The sequence below is a fragment of the Zootoca vivipara genome, chromosome 5, assembly GCF_965207765.1.
Source record: "Zootoca vivipara chromosome 5, rZooViv2.hap1.1, whole genome shotgun sequence".
Lineage (NCBI taxonomy): Eukaryota > Metazoa > Chordata > Lepidosauria > Squamata > Lacertidae > Zootoca > Zootoca vivipara.
The window spans coordinates 58,774,504-58,787,238 of NC_142588.1; the positions used below are offsets into that span (position 1 = coordinate 58,774,504).

The following is a 12,735-nucleotide window of genomic DNA, read 5'->3' on the forward strand; positions in this document are numbered from 1 at the left end:
ACTTGATCCAAGCAGATAAGATTCCTTGTGTATGGGAGATCCAGAGCCAAGTAGTGGTCTTTACCAACCTCCTAGGCTTTGCATCCTCAGCCAATTCCTTAGTTAACATTCAAAGTACTAGCAAAAAAAAAAGGGTGGGGATCAGTTCCCACCACCACCAAACAGGCTTTTATTTTCACTCTCCAGGCATTTAGAGGTGGCTCAACAAGTAGGTGCAGAGGTTCAGAGCCATGAGCTGCTAATGCCACTAATACCAAATGGTGTTATAAGGTTCTCTAAATGCATGGTGAGCCATAATGTATCTGTGTGATCTCTCACCCATAGACCTGATAGTGATGCCGATTAAGTCAGTGCACACTTGAAAGGCCTTGTCCACAAAAGTATTTGAGGAACTTATTTCAAAAAATGTTGGCCTTTCTCTCTTTCCTTTTTTTTTTGGATAAACACATTTGAATTTGCTCCTGGTGATCAAGCACTAGGGGAAACTTTGTTCACAGCAACCATCTTGTTGCAAACCGCTTTTGAGTACAAAAAAAATTGGCTTATATAAATAAACTCATCAGCATCTCACTTTCATGGCATACAGAACTTGGATTTTTGCATGCCACTGGCACATGCTGATTCAGACTGGGTTAACAAAATTGTCAACCAATGTTGAAAACAGATCACCTAAAAGAATGGGTGAATCTGGCCTGAAAGAAATCATCTCCCATTTCTTCATAAATCTTTAAATACTATTTACCACATGGCCTGTAACCCAGAAGCCTCGACACCCCAGTCCTACTGAGAACTGCTAGACTGATAATAAAATAATGTCTTCTGGTTTTGCAGGAAGGGTAACTTTGCGAGACTTGAAAAGATGCAGAATGGCACATGTATTTTACAACACATTCTTTAACCTGGAAAAGTACTTGGACAATGAACAGCGGGATCCCTTTGCTGTGCAGAAGGTATAAAGCAGTTGCAAAATAGTGATTGCTCTGAGAGTTCTACTATGGAAAGGAACAAGAGATGGATACTTCCATGAAGTTCCCAAAAGAATTTATTATGAAATATGGTGGCAATGGTCAAAACTATGTATTTAGAACAGAAATTTTCCTAAATGTATGCTTAGTAACCCCAGAAAATATAAGAGAGAGAAGAGCTGATTAAATTTATGCTTAGTATCTGGAAAGGTTGTGTAATATCCCATTGTATTATTCTTTGATCAGGTACTAGGATAAGTAATGACAAGACATTTCTGCATCTTGAGCAGAAATTAAATGATTAAAGCCCTACTTGCTTGGTGTCATACGGCCTTTGTACATTAGCCTATTGCACATTATTCTTCCTTAATACTTAAAATTATTCTGGTAAATGAGCAGCATACATAAATGGTAAAATCTATATGTAACAGTTTCTTCAGTACATATTTCAGAGGAACGGAAAGAGACTGTTTTCACTTATCTTGAATGTGATCTTTGGCAAGTTTATCCAATTCAGTGACAATTATTAGATGGAATACATAGTGTTTACAAATTTAGAATATCAAGTAGGATACAAGAATCTCTTTTCCGGGCTTAAATAGCTAACGTTCTTAGAACTGTTTGAACTGGAAGGGACAAGAAGAGGTAGCTTACTTATCCTTTCCCCTCATATAGCAACTCTATATCCTTATTCACCTGATTAAAAAACAACAAATATTGTTGAAGAATTTGTAATTACCTTGCGTTACAAGTTTAAACAGTTTCACAGAAGAGAACTATGTTGCTTTTATTTTCCTTCTGGAGTCAGTGGTCTACTATAGACAAGAAATGCCTCAGTCCAGTGTTCTGAGGCATTAAGTTAAAAGTGTACTGGGTACATTTCTTTATAGTATAAAGAAATGTACCCAGAGGTATAGCATATGAAAAATAATTTGTTTGCCCTTCCTATTTCTAGTTTTCAGTAGTTGTACTCTTCAGAGTTTGAATTTCCATGCAGTTTACCAGTAAAGTGAATGGTCATTGCCCTGAGACTGTGTTTGTTCAAAGGCATCCTAGCCATGGCAAATATGTATATTGCGAAAGTGACTTGGTTTGTTCAGTTTTGCATGTTTCCTTCTCACATGTTTATTTAGGATGTTGAGAATGATGGTCCTGAACCCTCCGACTGGGACAGATATGCTGCTGAGGAGTACGAAATTCTTGTTGCTGAAGAGTCTGGCAATGAACAGTTACAAGAAGGGTGAGTGTCAGTATCTGCAAAATGTGGTTATAATTGCTACTCCCAAAAGCCTCAAAACTCGTATATTTGAAGATGAAAAGTTGTTTTGAAGCAAAATGAAAAAGATAAACTGTTTAAAACAGAGAAACATGTTTATGAACAATAAAACCCAATGAGTTACTAAATAATTAATCTTGGAATGTCACTGCAAGCCTGTTAGTTCAAAAATAAGAGGAAGTGACTTTGACAATAAACACAGATGACATAGTCATTTAGGGTGTCAGTCCTTAGTTGATAGTTATACTGTTTGCTACTGTATCTACAAAATGTCAAAGCAATTAGCCGAACTGTTCCTAAACTATGCTGGCAGAAATGTTACAATCTCTTTTTCAACCAAAGGATTTTTGTATTATTGATGAATTCATATTGCTAACTCTATGTAGATGAAAGCTTCCATGGCATATTAAACGCATGCCCTGAGGCAACTCAGCCTTGGCAGAGAAAGGATAAGAGCCTTGATTTCCTTATGTTTTAGTTTATAGTACACTACTAGGCACTGACACAGAAAATTGCTATGACTTAAAATGTGTCTTTCAGGAGTTGGCTTTGGTAAGCAAGACTGAGTGAAGATAAGCAATGTTTTATAGTAGTATGGTTATTCTGGAAGCACCTTCACGTCAGTGAAAGTACTTTTTATTTCTCCAGGGCCAAACTCTGAAAAAATCCTGTTCTGTATATCCTGTTCTGTCCAGCATATCTCTGGGAAAAAACTGCATTTTAGGGACCCCTATTTCCCCTTCTCCCCGACACCTGTCTTCCACAATGAGCAGCACAGATGCTATACCTGAGGACTATCTCCAGCAAAAGAGGGTGTTCCGGTTTGCGAACATTTTTTTTTTGAAGCCAAAGGTCTGACACGGCTTCTGTGGCTTCTGGTTGAGTGCAGGAAGCTCCTGCAGCCAATTGGAAGCCGTGCCTTGGTTTTCAAACCGTTCCAGGAGTCAAACGGACTCGCAGAATGGATTAAGTTCAACAACCAAGATACCACTATATGAGGACAGAGAAATTGGCTTCTTTTGCATGTTGTTTTGAGCCTTCTACAAAGTGTATAAACCTATTAAGATGATAAAGTGAAAAATTGGTAAGCAGTGGTACCAAATGCTTTAGTATGTTATACGTTTAAGATTTACATGGAATCATCATTGCCGTTTGGGTCCACTACTTACATTTCCACCTTCTACACCTATTTAAATACCTCAGATTTATAGCTGTTTTATTTACTGAAAAATGATCTAAGTTAAAGACCTCAGACAGTTATAACCAAACATATAAACCAGGGGTCCCCAAACTAAGGCCCGGGGGCCGGATGCGGCCCAATCACCTTCTAAATCCTGCCCGCGGACGGTCCGGGAATCAGCATTTTTTTCCTGAGTAGAATATGTTCTTTTATTTAAAATGCATCCCTGGGTTGTTTGTGGGGCATAGGAATTCATTCATTTCCCCCCCAAAAAATATAGTCCAGCCCCCCACAAGGTCTGATGGACAGTGGACTGGCCCCCTGCTGAACAAGTTTGCTGACCCCTGATATAAACCATCTGCATGTTTAATATCTTTCTTCCTTTTTGTAGATCTTTTGATGATGACTATGAAACAGATGAACTCTTATCACTACCTGAAATTGAAGAAAAGTCAGACCACTTAGTTATCTCAGATCTATCAACCTAAACATATTGAAGAAGTGTCTGCAAGGTCTGATGATATTAAATGGGAGAGTCCTCAGTTCTTACATTTCAGGAATTACTTCATTCTTTTCCTTGAGAAAATAACCAACATTTGAAACCATAACACCATCTTTTTTAAAAAAAATAATTACTTGCTTCTGCGGTTTGGTATCTTCCAGCAGTATGGTAAAGTGTGTGGATATGGGTGGGCTGCGGCAGGCATAACAGTGGTACCTTGCAAGACGAATGCATCGCGCAGCGAAAAACTTGCTAGATGAAAGCGTCTAGCGATTCTTTGTTGCCTCGCAAGACAAAGCTTTCTATGGGCGCGTCTCGCGAGACAATTTTTTTTTTGCCGCTTTTTTTTGCCGTCTGCCGTTTGTTTCCGCAAGACGAAAATCTCGCTAGACGAAGCTACCCGCGGAAAGAATTATTTTCGTCTTGTGAGGTACCACTGTATTTAGAAACTGTAGAGAAGCTAGAAGGCCTACACTGTACAATGAAGCATGGAAAGGCTTGAAAAGAATCCATGGTTGTAGAAAACCAAAGAATTTAAAACAAGTTGAAGAAATTATTTCCTGCCTCATGGATTCTTTTCTCTTCTTTTTATACTTAGAAATTGAACCTTCAGCTTCCTTCTCACCTTGCTACATAATTTTGACAAAAACTACATGTTTTTCTAGAAATATTTTCAGATTACTCCACTGGATAAGCATCACAGGAAGATTGTCAATGAATTGGGGGGGGGGGAATGCCCCAAGAGTTTATTTAAATCTGATATAAAGCTACTGGGTTTGTTTGTTTTTTAAAGTTTATTCTAGAAAAATCCAGGCTATTTGATCTTAATTGCCTCTCTTCACAAAAGGAGCTTTCCTTTTCTTACGGCTTTTCCAACAAAGTACAAGAGCCCCTCGTACATGTTTATTCTTAGCAAATGTAATACTCCTACAAATCTCTGTAGAAAGATCATGGCACATATATCCTCACATAATCAAGCGGTTACTGCGAGGAAATAACCTAAAATACTGCTACAAGAAATAGCATAGCTTGTTTCTGCATTGCTCACCATTTTTTTTAACTTTTAAAACTAAAATCTAGGGTGTGAACTTCTCATGAAGTATATGCCCTACCAAATATTAAACAAAAACCCTGATAGAGCAGCAAAATTGACTGGAGCTCAGAAAGCTCCAGTAAAATCAACAACACCCTCACCGCCCCAAAACTTTGCTTGTGGTTCTTGCTCTTTAGAAATTAAAACGCTAGATTATGGTGCTTCCCCATTTGCACAATGGGAGAATGTTGTGTGGCACTAAAGCAGGTTTTAGAATTAGGCACTAAATTTCTTTGAAAGCCACTGAGATTTGCATCCCAGACTTAAAAGCATTGCCTTGGTTCAAACCCATTTAATATGAATATAGTTGGTGCAGACTAAACAGTATGGATTGTAAGTTTGAATACTTTGGTATTTAACTTGCTTTTGTCTCAATTCTATATAAAATGTGTTAAAATAATAGGAATAATCATGCATTGAATTATAGGAAATGGTTCCCACTTTTTTCAGATACAAAATCAAAATTAAGAAATGCCAGCATACAAAATTTAACTTCCTTTGCTATAGGTTAAATTTGTACTAGAGTTTCAGAACCTAATTTCAATGCCAGTCCTGGAGCATGAATACTGCATTGTATAAAATAACAATCTGGAAGAGTGTATTTGAGCATCTTTCTGGATTGTTGATGCAGGAGTATGACTCTCGTTTATGGTGTGAGGGCTCTGAGGTTCATCTCGGTGATTTGCCTTGGTCACAAGCAGAAGGGGGAGCTGTACTTTACCTTGTGTTCTTTATCTGCACGCATATATACACATAAACACCCTTTTATGGAAGTGCCAGGTGCAGTGACAGAGCACATGCTTTGCATGCAAAAGGTCCCAGGTTGAGTCTGGCATCCCCAAGCAGGGCTGGGAAAGAATCCCATATAAAAACATGGAAAACTGCTGCCAGACAGTTCTGAGCCAGATGGACTAATGATCTTCCGATTCAGCATAAGGCATGTTCTTGTGCATAGCGCTTTTCCGCACTACTAATTACTTAAGCAAAACCGTTTGTAGTTGGAATTAGAGAAGTGGAAGTTTTTTGGTCAGAGGCTTGTGGCGCTCTCTAATAATAACAAATTAACATTTTTAATGCTGGTTTTCAATAAATATATATTTTAAATAAATAAATAACCTCAATCAAGTTTTAATTCCATGCCAGGTATTAGCAACAAAGCTCATAAGAAGGGTTCTAGAATGAAAATCCCTTTATTTACAGTCTGATAAATGGTGCAAATGATAAACAAGAATTAGATTTACCACTTTTTAAAAAGACTGCTGATGATAAAGATAAAAGACATAAAATGTTTTCATTTCCATGTCATCTACATATACCATTTAATTCACACTGATTTTTTTTGGGGGGGGGGCGATTTGTAATTTTAGGAAAATTGGAGGATCCAATAATTCTGAGTTGTTGGAAGAAATATTCAGTTCACAGCTCATTTTCCCCAGAATATTAGATTTTATCTCATAGCATTTGTGCTAGCTATACAGTTCACAAGATTTTACCCAAACCTTTGATTCCATGCAATTCTTCATTAGTACATCAGTTGGTTTTCTATATACTATTACATATTATAGAGCAAACATTGGAGAAAGGAGTTGGTAAAATGCAACTTTTTAAAGCATTTTTAGTGGAACTGACACTGATTTCACCGTGATTTTTGAGCAACTATTTTAAGTTAGCATTATTCCACATTGGAGTGGTTATTGTCATGCTGCACCTGCGCCGTCCAGCCTCCCAGCGCAGCTGCGTACTGAACAAAACTTTAGTCTCATGCAAGTTTCTAGACTGGTCTGCTGTTTGGAAAAGTTTACTGTACTCCTGTTACAATTCCAATCAGGAATGGTTTAATTTGTCAATATGTTCCTCATCCTCCTCCACCCACGCCATGTAGTTTGGGTGAATAGCTGTATTCTCTAGACTAGAGAATCCAAACATAGCATCTTAAATAAGCACAGGCTTCGCATAAAGTGTTTCCTTGGTGTTCCCAGGATCTATTTCACACAATTGCTAACTCATTTAAAGAGTTGTTCTGCTACGCTGGTGTTCAAGAGGCACCCCTTTTTAAAATCATGAGTACTTCTTTAGCTAAACACAATTATGCTTATTTTCATTTTTGTAAAGGAAAAGAAAGGTTAACTTGAGCTGCCATATCTTACTTGCCATAAAGTAAAATGGCAGAGGCAATTATTAGCATCATTTCACTTGAAGCCAATAGTGTAGAAATGCAGATAACTTTAGTGAATAATTTTATAAGTGGCAATCCGTTAGGTTACCACCTACATTTAGCACTACATTTGAATAGGAATGATGTGTCAACAGGTCAACTGTATGCAAATTTGTATTCAAAAACACTGTAAAATTTTCTGTATTGTAAAAATAAATAAATGTTCTTATGGAATACTTGTAGCCTAATTGGAGCATAACTAGGAGCTAGACTCCCTGTATTTTATTCCCAGTTCTGCAAAGCACCTGCTATGCACCACTAGTAAAAGCTTGTTGAACTTTTGCACGTGTGCAAAAATACCTTTTGGACAACAGCCTGTAAAGGTTTTTTTAGTCAAATTTTGAACGTTTTGTTTTTATCTGCTCTTAATGCTGTATATCGGATTTCTTGTCTGAAGAGTAGAAATAAGAACACCTACCTCATATGAAAGGGGTTAGTATAATTCAGTCTGCTATATTGCAGAAATTCCTTTCAGTAAACTGCTCAAGCAATACTTGTTTGGTGATGCACGTCCTTTAATGCCTATTGGGACAAAGGCATTGGTTAAAGTGGGATGAGAGAGAGACATGGTTACTAAAAATGAATGCTGCAATTGGTATCAAGTTTTTAGGCAGTGTTCGTGTTTTGGAGGTGCCTCGTGCACTTTGTAACTGATTTTTTTACTTTATTTGGGCCACCACTAAGAGGCAGTATTGGGCAGAAGGCACAGAGCTGAGCTGAGTATCAGGTTCATTGGTAAGAGTGTTGTTGTTTTTTGTAAAATTGGACAAAACTGTCTGGATTTAACACAAAAGCTCTCCCAAGATCGCTCCAAGAGCATCTTGTGTTTAGCTTAAAATATATAGCCTTAAAAGACCAAAAAGTTCATCCACAACGCCAAAATAACTCTTGGGTCTAAGAATATCTTTGAGTATCACAGTATGTGAAGTCTATGCAAAAATATTTTTTAATGAAGGTCACAGAGACTATAAACACTAAATAATTTGGAGAAATGCTTGTAATTAATGTTTATTCATGTATTTTAACATGCTTTGTTGTTATGTGTTAAGGTTTGCAGGAACTAAGATGTACAAAAAAAGTTGTGAAACTTGTTTGACACAGTTGTCCGAGGATTACTTGTGCTGGGCAAGGCTTTGCCTTAGCTATTTTCCTTTGTATTTCCTTTTTTGCAATTAAAAATATTTTTAAAAATAGTGAGTCTCATTAATTTCCCCCCGCAAGATAGGAATTAATGTGCTGTATCTCAGAAACAGAAATAATTAAAAAGAAAAGTTTTAGAATGGAGTCTGAAATAAGTGATCTTGTACTCTACAGAATTTACTACCACATTTAATCAGTTGGAATAAGCGCAAGTCTACAGGATAGCAAATGAGCAACCCAATCTGGACTGATGTGTAGTCTGGTCCTTGTGCCAAATCCAATCTATTTCAACTTGATTATGTAAGAAATTTTTTTTAATTGCATGCTTTTTGTCAGTTCCATTTTGGTCACACACACATTGCTATTAATATAAAACATTAATGCCCATCATCTTGCAATTCTAATACAGCAAGCCCCAGTTATCCCATAATTTGGAGCATGATTAAAATAAGCATGCATAGGATAGCAATACAAAAGTTATTACATTGAATGCCATTTTTCAAAGCAGCCCTGATATCAAAGGAGTCAATATTTTGAATACTTCTTGTTAGGCACGTGTGCCCGTGATATACATAAGTCTGACCACCTCTCAGTCGTTAAATGCGGTGGCACAGCTTTAAAAACGAGCTCCACACTTCTGAGGAAGTGAGTGGGTTCCAAGTTAATTTTAATAAGCTGGAGGTACATACGCCCAAGATTCAGAGAGCTCTTCCCTCAGTGTTTCAGATTCAGTTGTTTGGTTTTTGAAAATATATATTACAAGGAATCTAAGTTATAGAAAGCCAATTATCGGAACGTGTGACAACAAATTAATAAATGTGTAGTTAGATGGGGAAGAATCAATCTTAGTCTCATGGACTGTCTAATGATACTTATTTTTCCAACATTATTGTATTTCTTTCAAACCTGGCAGTTTGGGTCTCCAAGAAGCAGCTTCAGAAATGGCAAAGGAAAGAAAATTTATCTTTGGTTCAGCAATGCCATTGATTAGGAAATCCATTTTATCTAAACCAGCTCAGGAAGGGGTTCCCTTAATATTGAGATTTACGGTATTATGAGGTGAACCAAGTAAGAAATGTCTTATCAGTCTTTTATTTTAGAAGACAAAATGAAACAGTGAGCCCAACTAGAGAGCCAGGTTATTGGGTGAATTAACGTAAATTAGAATAAAACAGCATTCGTTATGTTAGTTCAAAGACCATAGCAGAAGGAATCCCGATTAATATCCCTCCTTTCTGAAAGCATAAATTGCACTCACTTTTATAGATCATAAATCATTTTACTATGGCAATGTTCAGAGTCTGGATGCACAAGTCAGGGTTGTTAATACCAATGTTATCTCCTATGATATCAGAATTTCAAATATTAATTCCTTCTGAAACTGGCAGTCAAGAAAGTGCTATTTGCCAGCTCATGCAATCTGAGCAAAAGCTGTTTGATTTGGTCTAATAGTGATGAGATATTGTATCCAATATATAAAAATGGCTATTGATGCTGTTCATTGGTATTGGTATTTAAAAATATTGTGTACCAGATTTTAAAGTGCTTCTTTTTATAGTTTGTACACTATTAAATATGTTTGTTTTTTAATCAACTGTGGAAACATGACCTTAACATCAAAATCAAGAGGACTGTAATACATTGTAGTCTAAGCTGCCCTTTAAATACCTGCCACCAACTGCTAGGAAGGCATAATTAAAACTTCTCCATTGACAGTATTTAAGGAGATTATCTCACACGTACCCAGACTTCCCCTCTAAGTTGGAGTTGACATGTGGGCACTTGCCTCCACTTGTACAGTAATGGAATTGTAAAGAGGTGCAGGAATTTTGGGTGCAAGTGTTTCAGGAAATTAGTTTCATAACAGGCCAATGGGTTCATCTCATGCCACAATTGGCCTTCCAGACCAGTACTTACACTTATAATGAAAACAATTGTTAGGCATAATGGAAACAATTGTTAGCCATTTATTAGTGGCAGCCAGATCTCTTGTGGTTAGACATTGGAAGGATTTGAAAGAGGTCAATACTGAGCATTGGTACCAAATCTGGCAAATTGTACTTCTAGAAAAACTGATCCAGACAGTTAGTGTGGAGAGGTCAAAAGGGATTTTTTAAATTGTTTATAAAGTAGAATAAAGTTACTCGCCTCCTTTGGCATACACCCATCTCTGGGTTATATGCTTTGACCATTTGTGAAAATGTAGTCGTGAAAATCTCTACAAGACTCTGTTGTTGGACTGTTGAACATGCAAAGAGGAAAAATCAGACTGTTACCTTGTGATACTGCTTGCTGTGTTGTAGTTGCTCGGTTGTACTTACCAATTTCCTTTTGTGCTCTTCCCTGAACCTGAGATACGCAATATCAGAGGGTTAATTACATGTCCAAATGTAAATGGGGGGGTTATTATCATTGTCATTATTGTTTTCATTTGTATTTTCATTCTGATGTTTATGTGAGGTCATATTGTCACTTATGCTTTCTGAAAATTAATAAAGATGTTTATTATACTATTCTTGCATTCTGGAAGGTGTTCAACTATGTTTTACTTAGGGTAGACTCATTGAAATTAATGAACATGTCTAAGTTAGGTCCATAAAACTTAGTTGCATACCACTGGTAAGCACTTCCCAAATAAGCACGTAAATAATTGCTCTATAAATCTGGTCAAGTTGGATTACTGCCTGTGACTGCACCATTAACTGCAGATATTATTAGCTTATAATAAAGGACTTTATAAGCAAGGCTGCCAGGTTTAAATTAACTGGACTTTCTTGTTATGACAGACCTGGGAACTGTGGTTAAACTATGGTTTCTTGGAACAAGCCAGGATAAGAAACCATGGTGTGACCGTGGCTTGTTTCAAGAAACCAGAGGTTAAGTAGTTTGTCCTTAATGGATATAACAGACCAGAGATTAAAAATGGAAGCAGATGCTTCACATCTCCTTGTGGCTTGCTGCGAGAGGAGCGTTATGTGACACCAAGGCTCACCCAGGTATGACTAAACAGTTCCATTTACACGACTATAGCATCTCTCAGCATCACAGACTATCAAAGAATATAATGGAATAGGTGGCACAGCTTTGAGATGGTTGTTTCTACCTACTGAGGCATTCTCAGAGCAACTGTTGTCATAACCACTCATAGACTAATCAAAGAATTTTTTCTTGCCCTCCCTGCTATTTTATGTACAGCAGTTGGGTAAAATAATGTTAGTTTGGCGTGAAATACCAATATATTAGCAGCATCCTGTTGTATTTTTAATTATTCAATTTCTTCAAGCTCATCAAATCAGTGAAAAGTCTTGGCTCAAGCAGGGGAGGTAGGTTCACACTGCCCTAGAGAAAAAATTGCACCATGGAGTACATCTCCTGGATCTACAGCTCAGATAGCAATGGGTGGCAGGGGTGTTGCTTTTGAGCAATTAGCAGTGACTCTTCTTCCAAGAGTGAGATTCGGCTACCATCTATAATGCCTACGTAGTACCCTTTCTGATTTTGAAATATTTACAATATTTCTGTATGAGCATATGAATATAAATAACCCATCTAGTCCAACAGCCTATTTTCATAGTGGCCAATCAGAGGTCCATGGCAGTGTTAACAGCATTGTCTCCCTACCTGTGTATCCAAGCAACTGGTACTCAAAAGCTGTGCCTGAAATGGAGGGAGAACATACATAGTCACTGATGACCTTATCATTCATGAATTGGTATAAACCTCTTTTAAAGCCATCGCTACATCATGTGCTGTGTAAAGAAGTACATTCTTTTGCCTGTCCTGAAGCTTGATTTCTGCACAATTGGACTCCTTTTGGGATCATACAAACCTGGTCCAATACCTAAATCCAGAATTAAACATGTTCAAGTGCTCACAGCTGCTCCAAAGTGCCTTTTTCTGCCTTCTTCATTTGACTCCATGCTTGGGTTTCAGTAGTTTTCCCATGTGGCAGTAATTTCTGTAGTGCAGTGCAAGTGTTTTTTATTCTGGGAAAAACACTTGTGTTGTACTTTACAAACACTATTTTTCAACCAACAACTTTAAAAAGAAAAGAAGATAAGGTATATGCAAATTAGCCCAAAGTGATCCTCTTGTTCCTTCTGTCAAATGACTATAAAGCAGTCTAGGAAACAACATAGAAAAAATGGCGCCCAAGCACAGGGATGCAAGATCATTGATTTGACAGTCCTCTTATTACCAACATATGAGTTATCCCCACTGCTTTATTAAATTTTTGAAGCTGCAGGAAATTAACAAAACAACTTTTAATGAAATGAAACAAAAAGTCTCCTTTAGAAACCAAGTATTCAGAGTATTAAATGGTATCAAATTGTTTCCCTGGGTAGTTTAACAAAATAAAAATT

At 37.2% G+C, this 12,735-nt stretch overlaps 1 protein-coding gene across 4 annotated transcripts in view; it reads left to right on the forward strand.

Annotated features, from left to right (window-relative positions):
• The window catches only part of PPP2R3A (protein phosphatase 2 regulatory subunit B''alpha), a 32,798-nt gene extending 24,374 nt beyond the window's left edge, over positions 1 to 8,424 (forward strand). For all 4 annotated transcript variants that reach the window (XM_060274618.2, XM_060274617.2, XM_060274620.2 and 1 more), the window contains 3 exons: positions 832 to 950; positions 2,099 to 2,205; positions 3,813 to 8,424. In XM_060274618.2, the coding sequence (XP_060130601.1) occupies positions 832 to 950; positions 2,099 to 2,205; positions 3,813 to 3,909 (323 nt within the window). In that variant the 3' untranslated portion in view covers positions 3,910 to 8,424. The remainder of the gene's footprint in view (positions 1 to 831; positions 951 to 2,098; positions 2,206 to 3,812) is intronic.
• Positions 8,425 to 12,735: the final 4,311 nt, after the last annotated feature.